The sequence below is a fragment of the Podarcis liolepis genome (genome assembly GCF_965112155.1).
Source record: "Podarcis liolepis genome assembly, chromosome: 6".
Classification (NCBI taxonomy): Eukaryota; Metazoa; Chordata; class Lepidosauria; order Squamata; family Lacertidae; genus Podarcis; species Podarcis liolepis.
Window position 1 is genome coordinate 65,878,193 of NC_139559.1, and position 26,186 is coordinate 65,904,378.

The following is a 26,186-nucleotide window of genomic DNA, read 5'->3' on the forward strand; positions in this document are numbered from 1 at the left end:
TGTATTAATAATTTGTAGTGGATTAAAACATCGGACACAATCCAGTAAAACAGGGGTGACCAACTCACAAGAGTCTGTGATCTACTTACAGAATTAAAAACTGTCAGTGATCTACCCCCTTTTTTGGGGTGCAGGTCTAAGTTGTTGAGCTTTTTTAGGCAGGAGGAAGGCCCATTTTTAGGGGTACAAGGCAAAAAAGGGGAGCTTCTTTTGGGGGAGCCACTGATCTATCTGTTGGACCTGTCTGCATTAAAACAAAGTCACAATACCAACAGATGAAGGGGTCGGGTTTCCCTTGTGTGCCTCTGTTCATGGATCCTGGGGTAGGCTAAATGGGAGGTCTTTGTATCCTCCCTCATCCCCACCTGATCTTCTTTTCTACGCTGTTTGGTGCAAGTTATTTGAATCAATGTGAGAGGGACGACCGGGTGAGATGCAGGAAGTGCACACACCAACGTCCCATCTGCAGGCTTACTCAAATGCAAGTAGGGTGAAAGGATGGGCTGGATGGTGCCAGAGGCAAAGGACAAGATGGTGTGCTCTCCTCAATCCTTGCACAGAAGCTGACCAGACTGGCAGATTCTTTCACCAAAAAGCAGCAGATTAGCTTAAGGGGCACATGATAGTAATTCGTACAGCTTTGCCCTCCAGCATTTTGCCACTGTTTCCTACCCAGGCCAGTCCCTGTCATTAGGCAAAGTGCAGGAGCTTTCTCAGCTGAAGATGTACATAGAATGAGGAGCACCATGTTGTCCTTCACTCAAAGCATCAAAAAATGATTGGCCCTTGGGGTATGAATTATCTTTGTCTGAATATCAATTGTAATTTTTATTTTAATGAATACAAAACAAATCTGCAATAAAGGTGCCCTCTACAATAAATATCACCTAGATGTTGAAGCATTTAGACTTCAGGTGTGTGGGAGTTGGGGAAAGGAACCAATAGCCTGGGATCTTGGTTTTCGTTGGTAAGCTTTCATTTTAGACTTTTCCAAAACAATTTTAATTATTGGATCTAGACTATAAAAAGATATTTTGCAGCAAGTTCTTAAGTATCTTTGGAAAGCATGCTTTGCAAGCCTTGTTCAACCATTTTAATGCACTACACACAGTCCCAGTATGACAGTGAGGGAAGCAGAAAGGTACATACATGGCCAGTGGTGTGCATGTGTTTTCTTAAAAGATAAAAATGCCTAGTAATTAAAAACATAGGACTTCAGCATCTTATTAAGGTTTGTTTGTGGGGTTGTTGTTGTTGTTTTTGGACAAAATGCATTTTAAAAAAACACTGCAGGCATAATATTACTATAATAATCCTTTTTGTTATTCTTGACATGGATTAATTTCTATTCAGGAAAAAACGGATAATTAACATTTTAGCTTATCACTTTCTGTCCATGCATACAAAACAATCTGTTAGCTGGTCTTCCAAGAATAACTAAATTAAATAATGAGTTTAGAAAGCAATGGAGTTCCAGTGAATTAGAGGTTACTTTATGGCTTGTTCCCAGTTCTTGGGGATCTGTATTTCGCACTTCCAACTTCAATAGCCAACTCTGCAGTTTAATTTATTTGCAAGGTTTGCTTCTTAATCTTACTTCCCTTTCTTAGATCAGATCACAAATAAATTGACCCGAAGCAAGAGGTAGAGCTCATTTTGGAAATATTCAAGTGATTTATATTTTGCTGAAGGGAATCCACTCACGTTCTTGTAAGGAGATAAGATGGGCTTTGGTTATGTAGAGGTCAATCTGATAAGTTCCTAGAGAGAGTGAGTGCTGAGCGGTATAGATACGTGTGTGTGTGTGCGCGCGCGTGCACATACACACACACACACATTCCCATGGACAGCCTGGCATATGAGGATTTGCTGATGATCAGGGTCCCCCTGACTGGTATGTTTGGAACTAGGTTGGAGTTTTTCTTTCACAGACATGAGTCAGGCTGATTTAATTAAACCTCCAAAAGCTGCTTGTTCTGCTGGCATTGTTCAACCTTCCAAATAGTAATAGTGTACTATGAAATCTATACCATTTACCATTTTTGTCACTGAAATGCCATTATTGGAAATGGTGTGGGTAGGCTCTTGGGCTCTTACATTGCTTCCAGTCATGGACAATGCCTAGCTTAGGAATGGGTAACTGCCATCCCTGGCCATTGACCATGTTAAGTGGGACTGATGAGAGTCAAAATCTAACAATCTCTGGAGGGGTCCACGTTCTGCATCCCTAGCCTAGCATGAACTCACAAGTACATCCTACTTGAGTACGGTCTGCCATTTCGCTCTCTCTCTATGTGTGTGTGTGTGTTTGTGTGTTAGAGAACAGAAGGGTCATGCCTTTCAGTACAGATGTAATTATATGGCTTCATTGCCCTGTTCAACTCTGTGAAACTAGCAGCCATAGTGGAGGCCCACCCAATCATGCCAGGGCCCCTCTGGGTTCCTTGCACTTTTGTTTGTGGGTTTGGTTTGTCTACCATTTCCCTTGTTTGTTTTGCACCTCAGTGGACTAAAAGGAGAAGGCAGGATACTAGACCTTTTTTGGGAACTAACAGTTGCTAAAAACAGGGTGGGGGGGGGATAGATTCCTTCTTGCTTCAGGAACTGTGGAGATGGTTTGGGTTTCCTAGACCATAGAATTTCTAGGTCCTTAGAATCTTCAGGCATGTGGCGAATGCTGTGATCAAAACATCCCCTTTGCTTGTGTGACATCCCTCAGTGTGGATTATGTATTTTATAACATTCATTCCCATCTTAGGGAATTGTGCATGTACACCCTTGACTCATCCAGATTAACAGAACAATCACCAACCCAGAATAATTTAAGAAATTGTGTTCTCTATCCCCCACTCTTCTCTCCGATTCATAACAGAACCATCCTTTCTCAGAAGTTATTTTCTCTCTAACTACCTCAGGAACTTTGAAGAGCAGAGTAAGCACATGGGGGTCCTCCTTTTCCTTTGGTGTGCCTGCTCCTAAGCTGAGGTACAAAGTGAACACTAGCAGGTTGTGTAGTATATGGTTTATGTCCTTGGGGAGACACATTGTTGCATGTGGCTTTATGTGAATGGGAGTAACTACCCCCAGTTTCATTATTCTCAATAGCACTAATGAGATTGAGAATTCTCATTTCACCCGTGTGCTGGTAGGGAAAAGCTCTCTTTTAACTGCCCTAATTATAAGCATGACTGTGGTTCAAGCGTTGCAAGGCTGCACAGACCTTATGAGCTTGGTTAGGAATACCCTTGGAGGGGTGAGGGGTATCATCACGTTCAGCATCATTTCTGAGAGACTACTTTCTTCTTTGCCAACCTTGTGCCCTCCAGGTCTTTCAGACTACAACTAGATGGGACTGATAGGAGTTGTAGTCCAAAAAATCCAGAGGACTCCAGGTAAGTGAAGACTGGACTACATGCATATAGAACTCTGCAGTTGAATCCCTAGTCCTATGTACTATATCTATGCTGATGCAGTATGCTTTGTTACAAGCTATGCTGAATGCATAAAAGAACAGGGGCAGGGTACACCATTCCATTCCCCCATCAAAACGAATACAATAAATATGACTCTTCTGCACAGTTCTCATGTTAATAATGTGCACTAGGAAGTCTTAATTTGCTTTAGGAAGTCTTAAGGGTTCACTCTTAACAGAAAGGCAAGCTAAGCTCCTTTTCTACTTCATTTCAGGGGGTTGGCTATCTCCTAGGGCAGGAGTGGGAATCTGTGCCCCTCTGGATGTTGTTTCGACTGTAACTCCCATAATCCCTGAATATTGGCCCTTGCTAACTGGGGCTGATGGGAGCTGGATTCCAACAACACCTGGTGCTACAGGTTTATTACCCCTGCCCTAGGGAGTAAAAAAGACCCTATCTCAGCAATTCCCAGTCACTGAGATAAGAAAACACATTAAGGTCCATCTAGACAAGCATCCTATTCTCACAGGAGCCAACCAGATCACTATGGAAAGACCTTAAGCAGGACCTAAGTGCAACATCACTCTTTCCACTTCTGGTTCCCAGTACAGTGGTGCCTCGCAAGACAAAAAGAATCCGTTCTGTGATTCTCTTCGTCTAGCGGTTTTTTCGTCTTGCGAAGCAAGCCCATTGACGGATTAGCGGATTAGCGCTATTAGCGGCTTTTAGCGGCTTTTAGCGGCTTATCTGCTGATCGGATCAGCTGATAAGCGGCTTAGAGGCTTAGAAAAAGGGGGGAGGGGAAAAAACCAGCAGGAACTCACAAGACATTGTCATCTTGCGAAGCAAGTCCATAGGAGATTCGTTTTGCGAAGCACCTCCAAAACGGAAAACCCTTTCGTCTAGCGGGTTTTCCGTCTTGCGAGGCATTCGTCTTGCGGGGCACCACTGTATGTGGTATTCAGAGGCATGCTGCAGATGCAGTTACAATCTGCAATGCAACCTTGCTTATTAAAAGTGGGGGTTGTCAGTGGAGGGGGTGGTATCCAAAAGGTATTGTTTGTTATGTATGTAAAATATTTATAACTTCCCTTCATCTGTACAGCCACCAGGGGAAGATACAAAAGCTAAGTACACTTGCCGGGTTGCATTGCTCACAGAGGTCAAGTGAGGGATGCAAAATGGATTGCAGTTATTGGGAATTCTGAATAATTGATGTTTGTGCAATGGGGGTTCTGCTGTGTGTTTGCTGCAGATGGAAACATCGCATGCATTCTTTGCCTCATTGATACCTAGCTGGCTATTGTTCAGTGGAGGCAAGGCAAAGTCAGCCTGGCATTGGGTCTCCATTGTATAACACACTTTCTAAGAAAGGTTTACATGGTGTATGATGGAAGCATATTGTGCTGCGCGGTGAGATACTAGAGGTGAGAAACTATTTTGGTCCTCTCCTGTTGAGAATCATTCGCAATTCAGACTATGTTCTAACAGTATGTTCCTTCTCACCATGTACCCATCAGTCGCAACTGACATTTCGCCTCCTGGTGTTTTCTGCTGTATGTCAACCAAATATAACTGGCACTGGGAGGAGGGGTGGGAAAGCCTTTTCCCTTTCCTGATTTCTAAAGCGTATTTAATTATGTTACTAATGATCATGTGAAAAGCTCTTGCAATAGGACATTCATCCAATACTACCTACTACTAACTGGACCCAGCACGCTGTACCTAAGTAGCACTGAGTATTTTGGAGCAATATTCTTGCAAACAAATTAAAGAAAGTGGCTTAAAAAGCTTTAAGTAGGTGTTTTTGGGAAGTGGCGGCTGTCCCATATTCGAAGGCTGATTGCTCTTTGTTTAGCATACTTAGTACAATTTGATGGAACAGCTTCTTGCTCAAATGGCATATTATTGTTGGCTTTGCCTGAACAGCCGTGCAATGCTAATGAGGGGCAGGTGAGCAACATGGTGGCTTTTAAGATGAATGGCCTCTTGGCTTCCACATGCAACATTTGTTTGGACTGACTCCCAGTTCTCAAACTAATACTGTGCAGCCCAAGAATTATCCAAATGCTGTATGTGAGGGTTTTTGTGTTGGGGTGTGTGTTTTATATCAGTGACTCGGACAATCTCTTTACTTGTTTCCATCATGAGCTAAGGCATTCTGGCGAAATGAGAGATGTTCTAGAAAAGCAATTTATTAAATTTTGAGAGGCAAACAGGATGTGGGAATCTTTATTTTTTATTTATAGGGGAAAGGGTTGTTTCCCAACTACATGCTTGTCCCAGCAGTCACAGGCAGGTAGTCTATAAAAATAGAAGTCACTCTTCAGATGATGAATAGATGTTGTTTTGCTAAGGTTTGGTAGAAGTCAGCATAGATGGAAGTCCATGACAACTGGGAAAATCCATTCAGCATAGGACTAAACTAATGTAATCTAGATCCATTTCCAAATTCAGTAAGTGTGTGTGTGTGTGTGTGTGTGAATTGGGGGGTCTGGCAGGATAAGAAACCTCAGGTCTTTCTAGTCGGCTCTCAAAACTCACACACCCTCTCCCACATTTGCCTCTGGTTCCATTCACTTCTGGCAGCCCCCAAAGTTTTCCCCATGAGAAAACGTGGCCCATGGACTAAAAGACAAGGTTCCCTTCTCCTGGGATAGGACATATGTAGGTACTCAGTGGTGCATGCAGCTGTGTGTGTAAACAATAGGACACACCATGTATATTGTACCCTGAATGCTGTGATTTCAGCAAGAGGTTAGAAGCCATGCCAGGCTTAACATTAAATGTGTCTTTGTATTTAGTGTGCTGGTGTTTAATGCAAATAGCAGTCAGGTATAGTGGGTGTGGGTAGCGCCTAATACATTTAATTGCAGCAGGAGGGGAGGCTTAAAATCACTTTTATGTGGATTTGGCTGGAAGCTCCCATTGGTTCCATAGTGGGAATCCCCTCCCCACACACAAACAGCATAGGGAGGTAGTAAGTGTCTTTCATCATGATGGCAGAAGGGAGGGGAGGGTTAGTCCTGGTCATTAGAAACCTCCCCTCCCTGCCCCCCCAGCAGCTACAAACATACATTAATGTCACATCTAATTTGGCCCCAAACCACCTTTTTAAGTTATATATGTTGCACTGAGATTTTTAATAGCAGATATTGGTAGATGAATGGCAGTTTCCCAGCAAGATATCACCTTCATTTGGAAACATTTCCACTTGCATTGAAAGCACCAATTATTTAGCTAACGTTTTTCCAGCCATAATATTTCTAGTAGACAGATTTGTCAGGTAAGTGTGGACACATTTCCTGACACACCTAAGATAGCATCACATTAAATTTAGGAGTCTATGATGTCATTCCCTGGCATTCAGCATGGGCTGTGATAATTGAAACTGTTGCTCTAAAAGTAGCCAGATTGAAGTCTGAATATTCTGTAGATATGTGTATTTGTCACTTTACTTTTCAGACCTTTAAGACTGTACTAGAGGCTCTGCTCTCTGTCCCAATCCATGTATGATGTCACATGAGCCATATGTAATGTCACATACAAGACACAGGAACATATTTGTAATGGTGGCTCCATGATGGTGGGACTCTCTTCCAGTACAGAATCACCAAGCACTCTGCCATCTGTCAGGAAGAGAGATTTTTTCTAAAAATTCAGACTAGCTTTTAATAAATGCCCTGCTGTTTTATGCTGTTTATGCAGAAGTTTTAATGCTGCTGCCTCGGTTTAATTGTTGCTCATTTTTTCTGCTTTAAATTTGACTTTTACTTTTTTGTGTTGAACGTTTTTTTTTATTGCAAGCCACTATGGTTGCAATAGGGAGTATGAATCTGAACTTCAGTAAGATAAAACTTTATCTAACTTATGCTCAACTGAAAAGTCTGTTTCTGCTGCTTGATAATGTCAATTGCCTTTGCTTTCCCAGTAACAATGGATTTTCCTGATTGTTCAGTTTGCAGGAACTGCTTTGCAAAGGACCATCATGTCGCACTTGTTCTGGAAACTGAAACCCAGGCTGACAATTTGCTTATTGTTAAATAATTTCCGAGTGTTAAAAGTTTGATGATTCTGAACATTAAATTTTATGAAGACAGGGATGCTTTCTGCAGCGTGAGGCCTGGAGCCAACTTGCTTGCTGTAGTAGGAGGAACAGGGGACTGAAACTCGCACATAAGTAATCAGATCCAGCTTGCGTCTCTGTGTGTATGTGCGTTCATGTTGGTTATAGTTTGTGATTTATATATAGCGCTCCTGAGAGCCACACTAAATTGGAACGTCAGGTTTGTGAACATGCAAGCAAATGCTGCATTGTCTTGCCTTCTAAAATATGCTGAGCATTCTTGCCTACAAAGTCTTTATCCCAGGTTGAGGTTTGTGGAAAGTAACTACGTGTGGATGGAAACAGCTTGGCTAATTATTCCTGAAACAGAAGAAAATTAAAATACTTTTTTTTCCTTTTGCTTATAAGACACAGGGAAGCAATAAAAGCAATGCCAGACAGTTAATGGCTCTTTTGTATCTTTCATTTGAGAGACCTCAAAAGAACATCAGGAAGAATCAAGGCAAATGCTATTCCCACCTGGTATCATTAAACATGTTGCATTCTCCAAAATGGAAAACTCTGATGATATTCTGGAAGAGCTGAAGAATAAATAGCACTAAAATGAAGTATGCATCTCTAGAGCTTTGGTACCTGCATTGTTAGAATCCATGCAAATTGGATAATTAGAAGAGAAGCTCAAATTAGAGGAGTAAATTAATGTGTGGTGTGACTTGTTAATAATTGCCCCTCTCAAACATTAAGAGGATTAATATTGCATTGTTTCTAAATTACAAAAAAAAATCCCATAATTAAGATAGCAACAGAAATGGTTTAATTTTGAATTTTCTGAATGTCCATGATAATTTAATCATAAGGCTCATTTTCTATGCAAAACACAGAACGTTGAAAGACGACTCTGCTACTGAGGAAATGAGGATGGGGCAGATCCCTTTTAATCTTTTGGACCAAATTCATTGTTTATTCTTCTTTTCACAATGGGAATCATGTGTATTCACACCACTGTGTCCATTTGGTAACACACATCAGTAAATACGCAGCAGCTGTTAGAAAATGCTAGTTAGTTTTGCCGATGACCTTTTTCGGTTTGGTTTCTTTCATTATTTAATAGTGTAACCTTTGATTTTGTGGAGCAGCTTCAATGCTAAATGCAAAGGTTTAATAATTGGAATTGCTTCATAAGTGACCTTTATTACATAGCTATCTCTTTGCAAGGGAAATCTCATTGTTTTTCAAGTCCTAATTCACCGTTTTAATTATGCTTTCTATTGACCACAAGCTCTAGTAGAAAATGGAAAGGTCAAACATTCCATTGTTCCTTTACGGATTTAAATGTAAGTTCTCTGCAACTGATACATGTTGCATTAAAAAAAAATAATAGGGTGGGTCTTTTCTATACATATCCAGAGTGAATCAGAGTTGCAGTAGTTCTGCTCAGCAGCATGGTTTTGCAGTCAAACAAGATGACAGGAAGACATTCAAAGACATCTCAGTATCTTAGTGTTGCATTTTGAACAGATACAACGATTCCTGGAGGATCAGAGCTTTTCAAGGGAGGGATTTAGCTCTTGAAAAGTTACCTTGCTTCAGTGTTGGTATTAGGGAAAGTAGGAGCAATAACATGGGGTTCACAAGGAGAGGGGGCCATTCTGATCTGTCCTGCTGAGGGGCTGCGTGTTCTTGTTATTACATGCATGCAAGCCAAAATTCATTTCTGTAAGAGCGGTCCAAACAAGCAAGTGTATGCAATAGCTGATTATTGTGCATGAACAGCTATGCTGGTCATATTTTTCAGAGTGGTTTTTAGGCATCATTTAATATGAGTAATACTTCCAGAAATATTTCCTTGGACTTTGCATTATGGACAATGGCTGCTTGAACATTTTCTTGCCTCCCCCTTTTCACTAGAAATCATTGTTCATTTCAGAAGCTGCAGGGGGGAATTATTATGATGCAACCAATTCCAGAATTTCAGTTTTATGTAATGTTACCATTGTGCTAATGAGAAGCTGGCATGTAGGGTGTCAGATGTGAGGCTGATAAAGACATGCCTGCAAAGGAACAACTAGGAGCCTTAAAGTGCACTCAAATTGTTCCATGGCTAGTATGGCTTGCATATGGGGGAAAATAAACTTGGTGTCAAATGCAAAGCCCACTGGGACATTGCTGCACTTGGGAGCTCCCTACTGGCAACCCCCAAGCGCATCTGATGCCTGTCCAAAGTGGGGTTTGAATCAATTTCAGCTGCAAACTCTGCTGGGATTGACTGCACTCAGGAATTGCACAGTCAGATCTCGCCAGGGTTTGCAGTAAGCACTAATCAGCTGCAAGCCACTTTCAGCAGGAATTTTCCTTGGCGGGGAGTGGGGAACCCTGGCAGCTTGTGTTTAAATGCGACTCCAAAGGAAGAAAGCAAAGAATTGGGAGTGCACTCTCAATTATTTCCATTGAAGTTGGGCGTCAAGTGATTGACAGCTGAGTGGTCCTGCCCATCTATTAAGATGACAGATTCTGCCCCCATCTCTGCTATAACATTTTGCTATAGTCATTTTGGCTTTGACCGCCAACTCATGGAAAATGTTATAGATGGTACCTGACTTAAGTCATAGTCAGGGTAAACTCACTGAAAACAATGGACATAAGTTAGTCACTGCCATTGATTACAGTGGGTGTGCTCCGAATATGACTCAGTTAATTATCACCTTATGTGAATATAAATTTGTATATGAATTCTCTACAATTGGGGCATAACATTAATTCCTCCAGGGAGAATATATGTCCGTAGTATCCTAAGATACTGCGCAAGAGTTCAACTAGGAACACTCACTCAATTTTATGGAGATTTTCCTGCTTCTAGAAGCAATAGAAAGGTAGCCTTCAGAACATATTTCATTTAAGTTACTACTTTGCATCATTTAAGTGATGAGCATCAATATGGCGGTCCCATTTGGCAGGTACAGCCTTTGGGTATATTAAAAAATAAAGTGCTTAATTTGATATCCTCAAGTATCTCATGACAGTTTTGCTTGTATGAAGCTGCCAGGGTGTACTATCGATCACAGATGGTTCATGCAAGAAACATCAATATTGAGAAAAAGCTCTGAAAAAGCCATTGTAGATTGAGTCATGATTATAAACAGATAAACGTAGTAAACTTATTAAAACATCAGTTTGTAAACAGGCCATATTAATCCACATTGTGCTCAAAATCCTCTGGCAGAATCACTATTCCACACCAGTCCCACTGACATTATTATTGCTCATCAGTTTTGTAGCAACAGATGGTGGTGATGACACAGCTGTGCAAATCCTGAAGTCAAGACACCAAACAAGCAAACCTAGAGAGGGTCAAATAATAAAGCCAACAGCAGATCCAGTAGGGTGTGACAGATATTTAAGGTGGCAAAAGCTTTAATCTAGAAGGCTTCTAAAGCAATTGGATGGTGAGTAATAAAGGCTTGAACTGAATTTATTTTGATGGCAATAGGTGCTCTTTAAAAATGGATTTCCTTTTATCCAGTTAATGATGTTTGACCTAAAGCATATACAAACAACAATTCCATTTCTTGTATATTTTGGCAGTGTGTGTGTAGATCACATGTGAGTACACACCCACTCTCTTCTTGGTGTTTGCAAACACAAGTTTGACCCCAGAAGATGCCGTTGAACCAGACCAACCTTTCTACTTCACCACTCTCAGTTGCAAAAATCCCTTCTTAGGTGGTACATGACTCCACAGATTGCTGAGATAGATTTTACAAAATGATAACCACAAGACAATATAAAGGGGAAAGGCAATGTTCCAATAGGTTGATTTGTTACATTCCATATGAACATTTTTTTAAAAAGGAAAATGAACAGCGAAGAACAACCAAGCAAGCATACAGAAACCCATTCTTCCATAAGGAGGCCTTTTTCCTTCAGTGTTTTTTATATTGCTCTTTCTTCTTAGCAATTGTTGTGGGAAGTGAGGGACAAGACAGGAAACTTCTGTGTGGATCCAACATACTGCTGATGCAATGGTTCCATCAGGACAAATATTTCTGCTTTTGCAATAGAATGTTTTGCCATTCTGCTCCTTCTGCTCCTCCTAAATCCATTTTAGGCATTTCTCCAACCCAACGGAGCAGATTTAGGGAGGGCACCTGGGGAAGGGAAGAATGGGGGAAGTCCCATTGTGCAAATAGAAATGCTTGCACAGACAGCATGCATTAGTAGACAACCATCCTCTGTAGTTTTGCTGACAGGATCATGCTCATTGGCACAACTTGTTGGTAGTTGAATCCGCTTAAGCTCCAGCAGGTCCATGGCCAGTCCAACCCTGCCCTCTTCCCAGCTCCCACCTACAAGGAAACTTATTGTGGTAGCTTCCACCTATCCACAGTTTAGTGGGACAGAGTCAGGTGCTTCACAGTGGAATGCTCTGCTTCTTAGCCATCGTTTAATGGCTTAGCATTATGCACAAAAACAGCCAATAGCTAACAAGGTATGTTTTTCAAATGATTCATAATTACCATGTCATTATGAAATACTTAAATTCAGAGATAACACAGACACTACAATATTGACAAGATGTACCTGGGCAGCAGTATGATTAGATGACAAAAATGATTCCGGCAGTGGCAAATTACTTTGCTCCATTTATTATTAAAGACCCTAATGACCGTAATAGATCTTTTCCTCACAGAGCTAATAATAAATAGCTTTTATATCTCTAGAATGTATTACCTCTGTACGCATATTTTTTTTGATCAATATTGTCAAGCCAGTACAGTTTCCGCAGAGACCACCTTGACCAAAAAGCAACTTTTCCACCAAAAACACATTACATACCTTCAGTTCTAGACCTTTAAAAAATGGGGGGAGGGCATCTTGTGCAGTATAATGCAAACAATTATTATCTAGTTGACTTAAAATTGCAGAGGGCAGAGATTACATTTTATTCAATGTTCAGTGATAATATAAGCAGGAGAAAGTCTCCCTGATGGCTTTGTTGTCATCCTGTTATTAAATAGCTTCACTTGCTTTGCCACGTGGGAGTTGACTCCTTTTCTCCTCGCTGCCACTGTGTTGTACTTTCCCTCTCTATTTTCTTTACAGCACTTCCAACCAGACACCATGAGTGCAAATGCATATTATCTAACAACAGCATGTAATCATGTTAGTAGTCTTCTAATAATCATGTCTGCATTCTAATGGGCTAGGTAAAATTATTTGCCTCAAATCCTCCACAGGGTTCTAGCATTTATAATCCTCTCATTCTCTCTCTCTCTCTCTCTCTCTCTCTCTCTCTCTCTGTATGTATATATATGCTACAATTGCTGAACTTCCAAAGTTCTCACTTCCACCCTGCACTTTTCTGGTTGCACAGATTTTAGCTGCATAACTGACATGCTCCAGCATGGAATCTCACAGAACCTCATTCCTGCCTTGGCTTTAATAGTTCCATGGGTATTTTATTGACTACCTTTCTAAGTTTTAATCCCAGACTTCCCCCCCGGCCTGTCTCAACTTCTTTTCCTCCTCTTTGACTAATTGGTGCATGAGAATGGGCTTTTCCAATGGTGGCTTCCCATCTGCGGATGCCCTCCCTAGAGAAATATGCCTGGTGCCATCATGGTCAGTTTTTTGGGGCCAGGCAATGACATTGTATGTACTATGAGACTCTTAACCTCAACTCTCTTTAGTTTCTGTAGTGTTGGTACTGATCCAGCGACAGAGAAGCTAAGCATTGACAAATCAGTATCACTGTTGGTCTTAGAATGCTCTGCCCTTGAATCACCTGAAATGTTGGTTGATTTGTTTCTGGTGCCATGCAGGCACTGGGTTGGGTAACATAACATGCCTTGTCACATGATGAGGCAGGAGCACAGATTTCTGGGAAGTGGCCTGTCCCAGAAACTGACAGTTTATTTTTGTTCTCTTCTCTTCTCTTCCTCCCTCACCAGCCTCTACAACTGGACTGTGACCTGTGTGCCATCATTTCAAATTCAGGTCAGATGTCTGAACAGAAAGTAGGATTTGAAATTGACCAGTCCTCCTGTATCTGGAGGATGAACAATGCTCCCACCAAGGGCTATGAAGAAGATGTTGGGAAGCGGACCACCGTGAGAGTCGTCTCCCACACCAGTGTTCCCCTTCTGCTTAAGAATCCCGAATATTTTTTCAAGGAAACCAACAGCACAGTTTATGTCATCTGGGGACCTTTTCGAAACATGAGGAAGGATGGCAGTGGCATTGTGTACAACATGCTGAAGAAGACTGTGGACAGCTACCCTGGGGCAAAAATCTATGTGACCACAGAGAAGCGCATGAGTTACTGTGATGAAGTATTTAAGAAGGAAACGGGAAAAGATAGGTAAGTCCTGCCTGGCAGATTGAAAACTTATACCAATGTCGAAAACAGATTTGCCGTTGTTGAGTTGTTTACTGTACATGCCCACAATTAAGTAATTTGCTGAAGGCCATTGAAATGTGTCCATTGCAGGGACAGGACTCAAACTCATGATTTTTGGATCAAAGTCAGTGCTGTCCACTAGGCCATGTTGACTCTTTTGCCATGTTCCATATGTTATACTTTCAGCTCCTCACTCCATTGAGAGGCCTTGAATGTGACAGTGAAGTGTGTTCTGAATCTGAGCCACTGGGTAAGCTGTCAAAGAATAACTTAGCTCCATATGTGAGGGGAAACGGCTGTGTGTGCCTTGCCAAACCTTTAGACATTTGTTCACTCTATCGGTTTCAGACTCTCAATTTTTCTTACTTTTGTTACTTAAGCTAGATATTGTAGTTTCCTCAGAGAAACAACAGCCCTCACTTCCGTTGTTGCTTTAAACAGTGCACTGATTTTGCTGCAAACCAAGTTACAGGGAAGCCAAATGCCACTCCTATAGTAAAGGTAAAGGGACCCCTGACCATTAGGTCCCGTTGCAGACGACTCTGGTGTTGCGGTGCTCATCTCACTTTACTAGCTGAGTACAGCTTCCGGGTCATGTGGCCAGCATGACTAAGCCACTTCTGGCGAACCAGAGCAGCACACGAAAATGCCATTTACCTTCCCGCCGGAGTGGTACCTGCTTATCTACTTGCACTTTGTGCTTTTGAACTGCTAGGTTGGCAGGAGCAGGGACTGAGCAATGGGACCTCACCCCATCGTGGGGATTTGAACCACCGGCCTTCTGATCGACAAGCCTTAGGCTCTGTGGGTTAACCCACAGCGCCACCCGCGTCCCTCACTCCTATAGTACACAAATGTAAAACTTTACTTGGAACCAGGGAGGTTTATTCCTAAAATATCAACTGTATACATGCTGTGCACCACCAGTGTATTGCTATAACATATTTCTAGCCTGACAAGCCTCTAATGACACTTAGATGTTAGTTGATCTTGAGAAACAAAGTATTTCTAGCACAAGATTATCTCAGTTTTGAACTACCTGGTGATGGGGGAAAGCGATCAGGAGTGAGCTGCAAACAGGTCTGTGAAGCAAATAACCAAAGCATTTAAAATCAGTCATTAATATTAGTTGGTGGAAGAGGCTAAAACCAACCTCTATTAAGGAGCTAATGTCCACTAGCCTGTCACATTCCAAAACAGATTCCCTGTTTACCTAATCTGAACACAGAATATCTTCTGAAACAGGCTGTCAAAACCTGGCTATTGTTGTTGACACCATGATGGTGTGAACATGAAGAAAAATTTGTTCTTTTTTGCAGACCCTCATTAGGGAAATATTTATATGTTTAAGGCAGTATGAACTTTCCTTCTTTCTGAATAATTGTTGTGCATAAATAATGCCTTTTCATTTTTATGATTGTGGAGGTGCTCAGAAACTGACAGCTTTTTCCAATACTTCATTAGCACTTTTCAAAGCTGCATTATGTATACAGAGTCAGATGAAAGGAAAATGTAAACTATGTTTATAGGGATGCCAACCAGTAACCAAATGTGAAAAGGATTTCCCCCCTTTGTGACTGTTTACCTGAATTCCAGCACGCTATTGAGTTGCCTTGAAGTTTAAAACCTAATAGAAAATCTTACAGCATTGTTTAATTAGTAAATAGATGGGAAAGGAATCCTTGTAGATTCCATTAAAACAAAAGAGTTCATTCTGGTCTGATAAAATGCACTGAGCAGCTCTAAATAGCATTTAATTAGCTGGCACCAAAGCTGCTCCACCCTCAGGGATGCGTAAAATTAATGAAGGTTAGAAGCAAAGAGATCAATGCTACCATACACCACAGCCTTACGTGGAGGTGATGTGGAGGAAGGGAGTGTCTTGGTGGTGGGGCTCATTTTGGAAACCATTTGCCCTTAAAAAGCAGAAAGTCACTTTCACAGAAGCAATGCTCAAAATTAGCATCAAGCAACATTGCTGTGGGCTAGGCTGGTCTAATTTGAGCCAGCTTGCAACCCCCCTCACTGTTTATCCTGAACAGCCCAGATTAGCAGTGGTGCAGTGCCTTAAGCAAAAACTGTGTTGCAATCTGCTATCAGGCCCAGTACCTTGACTAGTGTGCCTCTGTTTAATTATTACACCACCCGCAATACTGGCTACCCAGTCAGTGATCAACACATGTGGCTCTGGTTGGTAATACTGTGTTCAGAACCTTGTATTACGCAATCCTACTGCTTAGTCAGATGTTGCTGAGATGTTTTGCTTTGGTTTGTTTTAAAAGATGGCTATAAACAACATAGTTACAGTATAGGTCTTCTAAAATTATTATAAAGAATTTTACACTACTTTTTATGTTGTGAACTGCCCTGACATCTACGGATGAAGAATGGTATACAAATTTAATAATAATTAAAAGATACTTAACTGATCATCAGCATATCTCAGAGTTGGCATTCACATCAGCGTCTCAAATCAGATGGGGGACCCACCAGATTACAGGTAGCTCAAATGCAGCTTCAGAGGTCAGCCAAGCTGCAGTCTCTAACAGCTGTTCTCAGCTATATCCCCAAACTCATGGGCAAACAGTGGTTAAACATGCTATGCTTTGGCCTAGAGCTGTAGACTCCTAAGGCACAACACATCTCTTTAGCAATTATTCAATATAAGGATTTGATGAATGAGTAGAGTTGGAGAGGTTGGCTGGTTTATGAGTTGATTCCTTAGTAAGGTCCAGGTTGCTTACTCAGTTGGAGTAAACCATTAGTTCAGGATTCAGCCCCAAGCATGGAATTGTCATACAGATGTTTGTGATCTTCTGCTTCTCAGTCGGGGCTACTGTTTCCTTTATGACATGCCTGTTCCCTTATGCCACCACTTCTGGGCTAGTGTCTTAAGTCACCACATATGATGGAAGTTTCTGAGACTAGCATTGTTCATGTATTGTATTGATACTTATTTTTTTAAAAATATAATTTTTGGAGCCAAAGGGCTTCCAAGGTGGTTCACAGTATATATCATAATACAATAAAAACTAGCATCAGAAGAGCAGAAGCGTTGTAGGCACCTATGTTATCCTCAGAGCAGACCCACTGAAGTGAACTGACCTAAGCTAGTCGTGTCCATGAATTTCAGGGGGTCTACTCTGAGTAGATCTAGCATTGAATACTACCCTTGGAGTTACTAAACTGTTAAAAACTTGTGAAAAGCTGGCAGAATAAAAATGTTTTGGCTGCCCACCAACTACCAAAAATGGAGCTATTTGGATTTCCCCTTGCAGAGAATCTGTTAGCAGTGGAACATACCACATCACCATTTAGCCTCATCACTGTGGTCCCAGTCCTAGTACAAGGGGTTCTATCACCCTACTCTTGTCTGTGCCTTCTATGTATTCATTTCCATTGTTCTCAGTTATGGTATGTTGCCATTACAAGGATATAAATAATATTTGCTGCTTACTCCAGTATAACCCAAGATGCACCAAGATTTGCATGGGGGCGGAATTTGTATTCTGTGCAAGACATCAACTCTGGTCCACCTTTGGAAATAAGGAATGGACAAAATGAATCCATTAAGCAAGTTGCATAATTTGAAAGGTAGTTAGTATTTTAGATAGATCCGAAGGCAACAAATTGCTTTTGAGCTTCACAAGGCAGAGTCCTTAGTCTCCTCAGAATGTGCACCAGATGGTGCAACATATTAGGCTTTGAAAGTGATGTTTTATCATTTGAGGCAGGAAATGCATCATGCTGCTCACTGACTTCTAAGTCAGGATGCAAGGATATGGAATTGCTGAACCTGAGACTTTGATCAGCTTCCTTGATGCAATTGGTTTGTTACCATGACAATACATGTAATCCATGTAATCTGTGCTATAAAACTGCTTATTCCAAAGTAACTTTGTTGAGAGTCAATAACTTATGACATCCTTTTACCATTGGTTGTGATTCTGTCTGCTTGCGAAGATGAGGCTGACACAGATTGAGGCATCTGTTCATAGTCTGCATTTTAATCAAGGCTTATATTTTGATCAAACACCTGTATTCTTAAAATGAGCTTAAAATATATTTTAAAATATCTGTATCTCTCATGCCAGGCAGCATCTCTCATGCCAAGCAGTGAGTGCATCGGCAGATGTGCTCATCTTAAAGAGGGCCCCTGGTTTATTGCGGTCATAAAAAGGCTGAGAAGCGAGGTCACTGACCTTACAAATTACAGAATAATCAAGTTGCAAAAACAATTATTATGCCTCCCATTTTAGACTTAAGCCCAAAGGGTAAATTGAAGAAGTTGCTTTTAGAACATAATGTATTAAATATATAGGCTTAAATGTAATTATGCAAAGGATTTAGAAAGCATGAAATTTAGATATTAGATTCTTATTTCATAGAGACATAGAGTCCTAGAGTTAGAAGAGACCACAGACCCATGCCAAACGGGAGGCACTATCGGAGCACTCCTGACATCTGGTTGCCGAGCCTCTGTTTAAAAATGAAATTAAAAACCATCTGGTTTGTAGGGAATAGGGAAAGAGAGGCCAAAGGTTATCTGGTAATTAAGGTGCCTTGTAGAGGTTAATGGCTACTTGTTTGCCATTTATAAATAGAAGAAAATATAGCTCTCTGTCTCCCATAAAAGGTAATAGGAAATGGGTGTATCTGATATGATTGGTTCTAGCAATCAGCCAATAGGAAATTCAACCAGGCTGATTGGACAGAGGCAGCCAAAGGAGGAGCAAGGGGACTGGGCTGAGGGAATATAAGTGCTGGCCATGAGGGCTGGCAGGCAGAGCATTGGTAACCATATACCACTGTGTCTCTCATTTATTTGTCTGACAAATAAATAATTATTTTAATTTCTCTATTGCTGCGTTGAATATTTCATTCCAGCTAAGCGTTAACCACAAGCAGGGTGCTACATTTTATGGTGCTCTTGTGACTCGGATAAGTGGTCTGCTGGAACGCAGCCCCTTCGCCTTACTGGGCGGGGTACAAGAGAGAGGACCACTCACTGCCTACCCAGCGCGCACTGGAAAGTCTTTTTCCAGGGGAACGCAGAAGTCTCGTCTGTCTGATACCCTGCCCACTGACGGCGACGGACCGGGGGGAACCAGAGAAATAAACAGGCAACCAGCTAAGGGTAAGTGCACTAAGGGGTTTTGGCCCTCCAATTAATTGGGAGGAAGAGAAGTCTTGATCAAACTTCTGCGTCTCAGTAAGTGGGAACTGAGTACGCTAGGTGGTTGGGTACATCAGATGGTGATCTGGTGTAGGGAAAGGAAAGTTGGGAGGTAGTGTGTGGTAAAGTATCCAGCGCATTGTATGTATGAGAAAGTACAATCTGCAGCTGACCTGAGTGTGAAAACGAGTGTGTGAGTGACTGAGTGGATACTTCACAGGGCCATACAATGGGAGTTGGAGGTTCAAAAGGGGAAAATACACCTCTTGAATGTATGTTAAATAATTTTAAGAAAGCCTTCTCAGGGGCATATGGAGACAAAATGACGCCAGAGCGCCTGAGAACGTTATGTGAACTAGAATGGCCAAAACAAAATACTGGATGGCCATCTCAGGGAACCTTTGATATAAATTTAGTAAGCAAACTTTGGTCTAACATCGCCAAAGAAACTGGAGGGTGCCCAGAACAATTTTCATATATAGATTCCTGGCTGAGCACATTAAATAAAAATCCTCCATGGATAAGGGAATGCAAAGTCCAACGATGCAAATTATTGGCTGTAAAAGCCGAAGCTAGGAAAGGAATCTTGCCAAATAAACTCAAACCCATTTTTGAGGGACCAGAGGAAGAGGTGCTTCCACCTCCACCCTATGCTCCACATCGAAGGGAGCCTAATCCAAACACTCCACCAGTTGTAACCCCAAGGCAAGAAAGTGGAATGAATAATGGGGCTGGAGTCACAGAACTTGATTCCTTGATAGATTATGATAAATATCTTCAGGAGGCATTGGAGGCCTATAATAAAGCCCAAGCAGAAGCCGTTATTCCATCTGTGAGTCCCAGTAGAACTCCATCTACAGTCTCCTTTAGTGGAACAACTGATTGCCTACCCCAAACCCCTGTACATCCAAGTCCTAGAGAAATATTACAGAAGTTACAGGGAGACCTTAATCGGTCAGCAAGCAATACAGCCAGGCGTATAAGGCTGCTAAAAGAACGCCTTGGGACAAATACCATCCCCTATGATTTGAGGCCTCTAGAGCAAAGCGAAGAGAAAGATCACGTAGTAGCCCCTCTCAGAAGAGTATTTGATGCACTTGAGGAGCCTGTGCTGGTTAACGGGCAACCCGGACCACGGCCACCTCGAACCTCGACCCTCCAGTACATTCCATTCACAACTACGGATCTGATGAATTGGAAAACACACACCCCATCTTTTGCAGAAAAACCTCAGGCTATGATGGACTTGGTGACTTCAATAATAAATACTCATAGTCCTACTTGGACAGATTGCCGCCAGCTCCTGAATACTCTGTTCACCACTGAGGAAAGGAGAGACATAATTGAAAAGGCACAGATATATTTGCGTGAGCAGGCCAGAGTGGGAAATATTTATAATATTGACCGTCATCTCCAAGACAACTTTCCCTTGGAAGATCCCAATTGGGATCCAAACAATGTAATTCACCTGGCCAGGCTTACCACCTATCGCCAGACGCTTGTGCAAGGTATCCGCAGGGCATGCCAGAAGCCCACTAACATGTCTAAAGTCTCAGAAGTAGAACAGAAACCAAATGAGAGTCCAGGAGACTTTTTAGAGAGGCTGCAAGAAGCCTATCGTATATGGACTCCTTTTGACCCTGAAGCCCCTGAAAACAGCAGAATGATTACTGCTACATTTGTGGCCCAGTGCGCTTCTGACATTCGTAAGAAAATTCAGAAATCAGAAGGATGGGAAGGGATGCTGATGAGCCAAATTATGGCCATTGCACGCTGAGTTTATCGGAATAGGGATGAGGCTGAGAAACAAGAGAAGAAGAAGTGGCAGAAGGAAAAGATGGTAATGCTGGCCACAGCAGTGAAGCAAGACTACCGCCCCTTAAATGGAGGAAGAGGGCAGGGAAGGAATCCACCACTGGGAAGGAATCAATGTGCGAATTGCAAGAAGGAGGGTCATTGGAAGCGGGAGTGTCCTGAACCCCTGAGGTTGGAAGAAGTACGCCCAGGCCCAGGTCCAGGCCCAGGCTCCGGCCCAAGAAACCAGGGACGGGGACGGGGAATGATCCGAAATGGAAGATATCAGAGACCTGGACAAGGACAGAGTAGAGACAATTTCATTGGACTGGCAGAGGAGGATTTTACCCAAGACTAGGAAAGACCGGACTCCATAAAGTTAGGCTTCCAGGAGCCCACGGTCACGATTCAATTAGGGAGCCATTTAATAGACTTTATGATTGATACTGGGGCTGAATACTCAGTACTCCCAGAACTATTGCAGAAAAAGGCATCCAAGAGTGTAGTCATTAAAAGTGCCACTGGTCAGTCAGCTAAGAGGTCTTTCCTCCAACCTTTGGAATGCCAGATTGGGGGACATCGTTTAACCCATCAGTTTTTGTATATACCTGAGTGTCCAATACCTCTCTTAGGTAGAGATATGCTGTCCAAATTGCAGGCCCAAATCACCTTCACTCCTCGAGGTCCAGAAATGAAACTGCCATCAAAGGCAGCAGGAATAATTTCCCTCTCAGTACCTAAGGAACAATCATGGCGCCTAATGTCAGCCCTGCAAGTCCAACCCACATTGGATACAGAGTTAAACAAGCTCCTCCGAACCCTACAGGTGCCACCAGGAGTATGGGCCGAAAATAGCCCACCAGGAATGGCTAAGAATATAGCTCCAATTGTAGTAACCTTAAAACCTATGGCTACCCCTGTATCTGTAAAGCAATATCCTTTACCCCGGCGAGCAGCAGAGGGCATCCAGAAACATTTGGACCGCCTATTAAAATATGGTCTGCTTAAGCCCTGCCAATCAGAATGGAACACACCCCTTTTGCCTGTTCGAAAACCTGGGACAGATGAATACAGGCCAGTGCAGGACTTGAGGCTCGTAAACCAGGCTATCGAGACCTTGCACCCAAATGTACCAAACCCATATACCTTGCTGAGTTTGATCCCACCAGAAGCAACATTTTTTACTGTATTGGACTTGAAAGATGCATTCTTCTGTTGCCGGCTGGCACCACAGAGCCAACCTATATTTGCCTTCCAGTGGGAAGACCCTTTAACAGGAACAAAAGGCCAGCTAACTTGGACGAGATTGCCACAGGGATTCAAAAATTCCCCAACTTTATTTGGCACTGCCTTGGCGAAGGATCTAACAAGTTACCCCTCAATACCTGGAGAAAAGGTGGTTCTGCAATATGTAGATGACCTTATACTAGCAGCAAAGGATTTTGAGACCTGTAAAGAAGGGACAGAGGAACTGCTCCACTTGCTCTGGCAAGCTGGCTACCGAGTTTCCCAGAAAAAGGCACAGTTATGTTTAGAAAAGGTCAAATATTTGGGCTTTGACATCTCACACCAACAACGAGCATTGAGACCAGAGAGGAAAGAAGCTATTTGCCTTATCAAGGAACCTACCACAAGGAAACAACTCAGAGGATTCCTGGGAACAGCAGGGTTTTGTAGACTATGGATACCTGATTTCAGCAGTCTGGCCAAACCCTTACATGAAAGCACTCGAGGTGCAGAAAAGGACCCATTCGTATGGGGACCTGAGCAGCAACAAGCCTTTTTAGTTATCAAACAACGACTTATGGAGGCCCCAGCCCTTGGACTGCCTAATTCGGAAAAACCCTTTCAGCTGTACGTACATGAACAGAATGGGATTGCAGCGGCAGTCCTGACCCAGAGATTAGGAAGTTGGAACCGTCCAGTAGCTTATTTGTCAAAACAATTGGACTCAGTAGCAAAAGGATGGCCTCCATGCCTAAGGGCAGTAGCGGCCACTGCAAGCCTTGTCAAAGAAGCTGATAAATTTACCTTCGGCCAGACGATGTATGTGAATGTACCTCATGCTGTTCTGACACTCATGGAATATAAGGGTAGTTATTGGCTAACGAACCCAAGGATGGCTAGATACCAAGGCCTATTGTGTGAAAATCCCAGGATTCATCTACGAGTAGTGAATATGCTCAATCCAGCAACTTTGCTGCCCCTACCAGAGGTAGATGATGAAGAATCACATGATTGTCTCCAAATAATGGATGAAGTTTATTCCAGTAGACCTGATCTGAAAGATGAACCATTGAAAAATCCAGATGTTGTATATTATACTGATGGTAGCAGTTACCTGCATGAAGGTGCCAGACGAGCAGGATATGCTGTGGTCACCAATGAGGAAATTGTGGAAGCTGAAGCTTTGCCTGCTGGCACCTCAGCACAAAAAGCTGAACTTATAGGTTTAACTAGAGCTCTGCAATTGGCAGCCGGATGTAAGGCAAACATCTATACTGATTCTAAATATGCCTTCTTAACCCTGCATGCACATGGTGCTCTATGGAAAGAAAGAGGTCTAATAGGAGCCCACGGGAAGGCCTTGAAATATGGACCTGAAGTAGAAATCCTGTTAGAAGCAGTATGGGCTCCAGAACAGATTGCTGTAATGCACTGCAAAGGTCATGGACGAGGAAGGGATCCAATAACCAGAGGAAATCATGCTGCTGACAAAGCAGCCCGAGAGGCAGCCCAAAAGCCTGTGGGAGGATTTATAGCAGCCCTCATACCAGAGGTAGTTCCAGAAGAAGTTAAACCTCACTATACCCCAGAAGAGAGGAAGTGGGCTGAACAGGAAGGAGCAGTTGTGAAGGACGGTTGGATGATCCTGCCGGACAATAGGATTTATGTACCTCATCACCTAGCAGGCACAATTGTAAGAAATTATCATGAATCTACTCACCTTGGCGGTACTGCAACCAGAGAGAGTCTCAGTCGGAAGTTGTATATTATTAACCTATCACAATTAGCAACTTGCATTTCACAGAAATGTGTTCTTTGTGCTAAAAACAATCCCAGGCAGGGACCGGTACAACCTCCTGGAATCCAACATGTGGGATATGTCCCCATGGAAAGCCTAATTGTGGACTTCACAGAGCTGGTCCCTTCTAAGGGATTCAAGTATCTCCTTGTGTTTGTAGATACTCTTACCGGATGGGTTGAGGCTTTTCCCACCCGAACTGAAAAGGCACGAGAGGTAACTAAGAGACTCCTGACTGAATTGATCCCGAGGTTTGGGTTACCTAGATGCATTGGAAGTGATAATGGGCCAGCGTTCATTGATCAAGTAGTACAAGAAGTATGTCGAGTCCTACAAGTGAAATGGAGACTGCATGCAGCATATAGGCCTCAGAGTTCAGGGAAAACTGAAAGAATGAATAGGACTCTGAAAACCCAATTGGCAAAGTTAACCCAGGAAACAGGATTGGGATGGGTAGATGTGTTACCCATAACACTGTTTCGTGTTCGGTGTGCACCCACCAAAAGACTTAAATTGTCACCTTTTGAGCTCCTGTATGGGAGGCCGCCCTCCTTTGTTCAGGATATTCCAGCTGACCTCAAACAAATAGGAGACCATGTGACACAGGAACAAGTGCAATCTCTCTCCCGTGTTTTTGTTTCTCTTAACAGGTGGGCCCTCGAGCGCACGCCGTGCAGCATTGCCGAGCCGATTCATCAGTTCCAGGCTGGCGATAGCGTATGGGTGAAAGAGTGGAAACGAGATCTACTTGCACCTAAGTGGCGTGGACCTTACACCGTCTTGCTCTCTACTCCAACAGCGGTGAAGGTAGCTGAGGTGACCCCCTGGATTCATCACTCCCGTTTGAAGAAGTCCAAAGGCAGTTGGACGTGCAAAGGTGACCCCTCTAATCCTCTTAAACTGACTCTCTCCAAAAACCCCTGTATCTAGCCCTACCGGGAACGGGCTAGGTCACGGGCAACATTAGACGACCGGCCTGCTGCAGCCACAACCTGGAAGCTGGCTGACCTGCGCACGCCTGAAGCTTGAGGAGCATCTGAACCAGCGATTGTGAAAGGAAAGATTCTCTTATACAATTAATTAACTGCCCCCCCCTTGTGGAACAATTATCAGAGATATTACTCATTGGGGATCCTCGGGATATATGTTTTGGTCTTGGTGGTTCCCCATTTCTGTCACTGGGGGAATTATATTGGGACTAATATTTATTTGCTATCACAATAAGGTAATCTTTTGTGGAAGGAATGCATATGCTAGACATCAACATGATTCTATTATTAATCCTGATCCCTTGGGAAGGGGAAGGGTCCTTGAATCTGACCAAATTGACTAAATATGGATTCCGCCATGACCACAATATGTGGGTAGGTTTAGCTGAAATGGTAGCCAATGTTGCAAATAGGACCAATTGCCTTGTTTGCTCTCTTGGGCCAGATGATTCAGAGGGAGGTATGCCCTTATTACCGATACCATTAGATGCCATTGGTATGGTAAGCGAAATACCAAACCAAACAGAAGTACAGAATTTCCCCGGATGGAACTCAACTAAACCATTACGAGTTATACCTGTACAAGGGGAATTCTGTGTACATAAATCATCAGATGCAGCTGATTCTACCATGATAGGCTCTTCTCATTGTCACTATACTTGGGATAATATTAAGAATACCTGGGCACACGATACTACCTATCGAACTCGGAATACCTTGCCCTGTGCACCTCCTTTTATTCATGCATGGAAAGTGGTATGGAACATAACTGTGACAGAAAAAGGCAATCTAACATACTGCACTGTGAACTCTCTACCTCTTTTACTATTTCGCCTTATGTCCTCCACATACCAAAAACCTCAGACCCGATGGTTGTGGTGGATATGTGGAGAATGGGCATACAAGAAACTCCCCTCCAAATGGAGTGGGACTTGTTTCCTGGGATGGGTATTACCACCAATGTGGATTATGCCTACTAATTTGGCCAAGCGTACACGAAGAAACGCTGATATTTCTCATATAGCAGGAGGAAGTACCCAAAGTTGGAGCGGTACTGATGATTGGCCACCAGAGCGCATTATAGCCTATTATGATCCTGCCTCCTGGAATCCTGGTGAGCTCATACAAGGGGCACGGGATCCTATTTATAATCTAAACAGAATAATTCGATTGCAAGCAGTAGTGGAACTTGTAACCAATGCAACGGCCCGGAGTTTGAGACTTATTGCACAACAGTTGGATGAAAGTAGAGCCGCCATTTTGCAGCTGAAAATGGGAATGGATTATGTACTTGCCAAGCAGGGAGGCCTATGTGGAGTCTTGAAC

At 42.6% G+C, this 26,186-nt stretch overlaps 2 protein-coding genes across 6 annotated transcripts in view; both read left to right on the forward strand.

The window, feature by feature from the left end:
- The window catches only part of ST6GALNAC3 (ST6 N-acetylgalactosaminide alpha-2,6-sialyltransferase 3), a 283,631-nt gene that overhangs the window by 169,236 nt on the left and 88,209 nt on the right, over positions 1–26,186 (forward strand). For all 5 annotated transcript variants that reach the window (XM_083510592.1, XM_083510589.1, XM_083510590.1 and 2 more), the window contains one exon: positions 13,428–13,837. In XM_083510592.1, the coding sequence (XP_083366718.1) occupies positions 13,428–13,837 (410 nt within the window). The remainder of the gene's footprint in view (positions 1–13,427; positions 13,838–26,186) is intronic.
- The window catches only part of ST6GALNAC5 (ST6 N-acetylgalactosaminide alpha-2,6-sialyltransferase 5), a 404,743-nt gene that overhangs the window by 147,519 nt on the left and 231,038 nt on the right, over positions 1–26,186 (forward strand). The window lies entirely within an intron of this gene.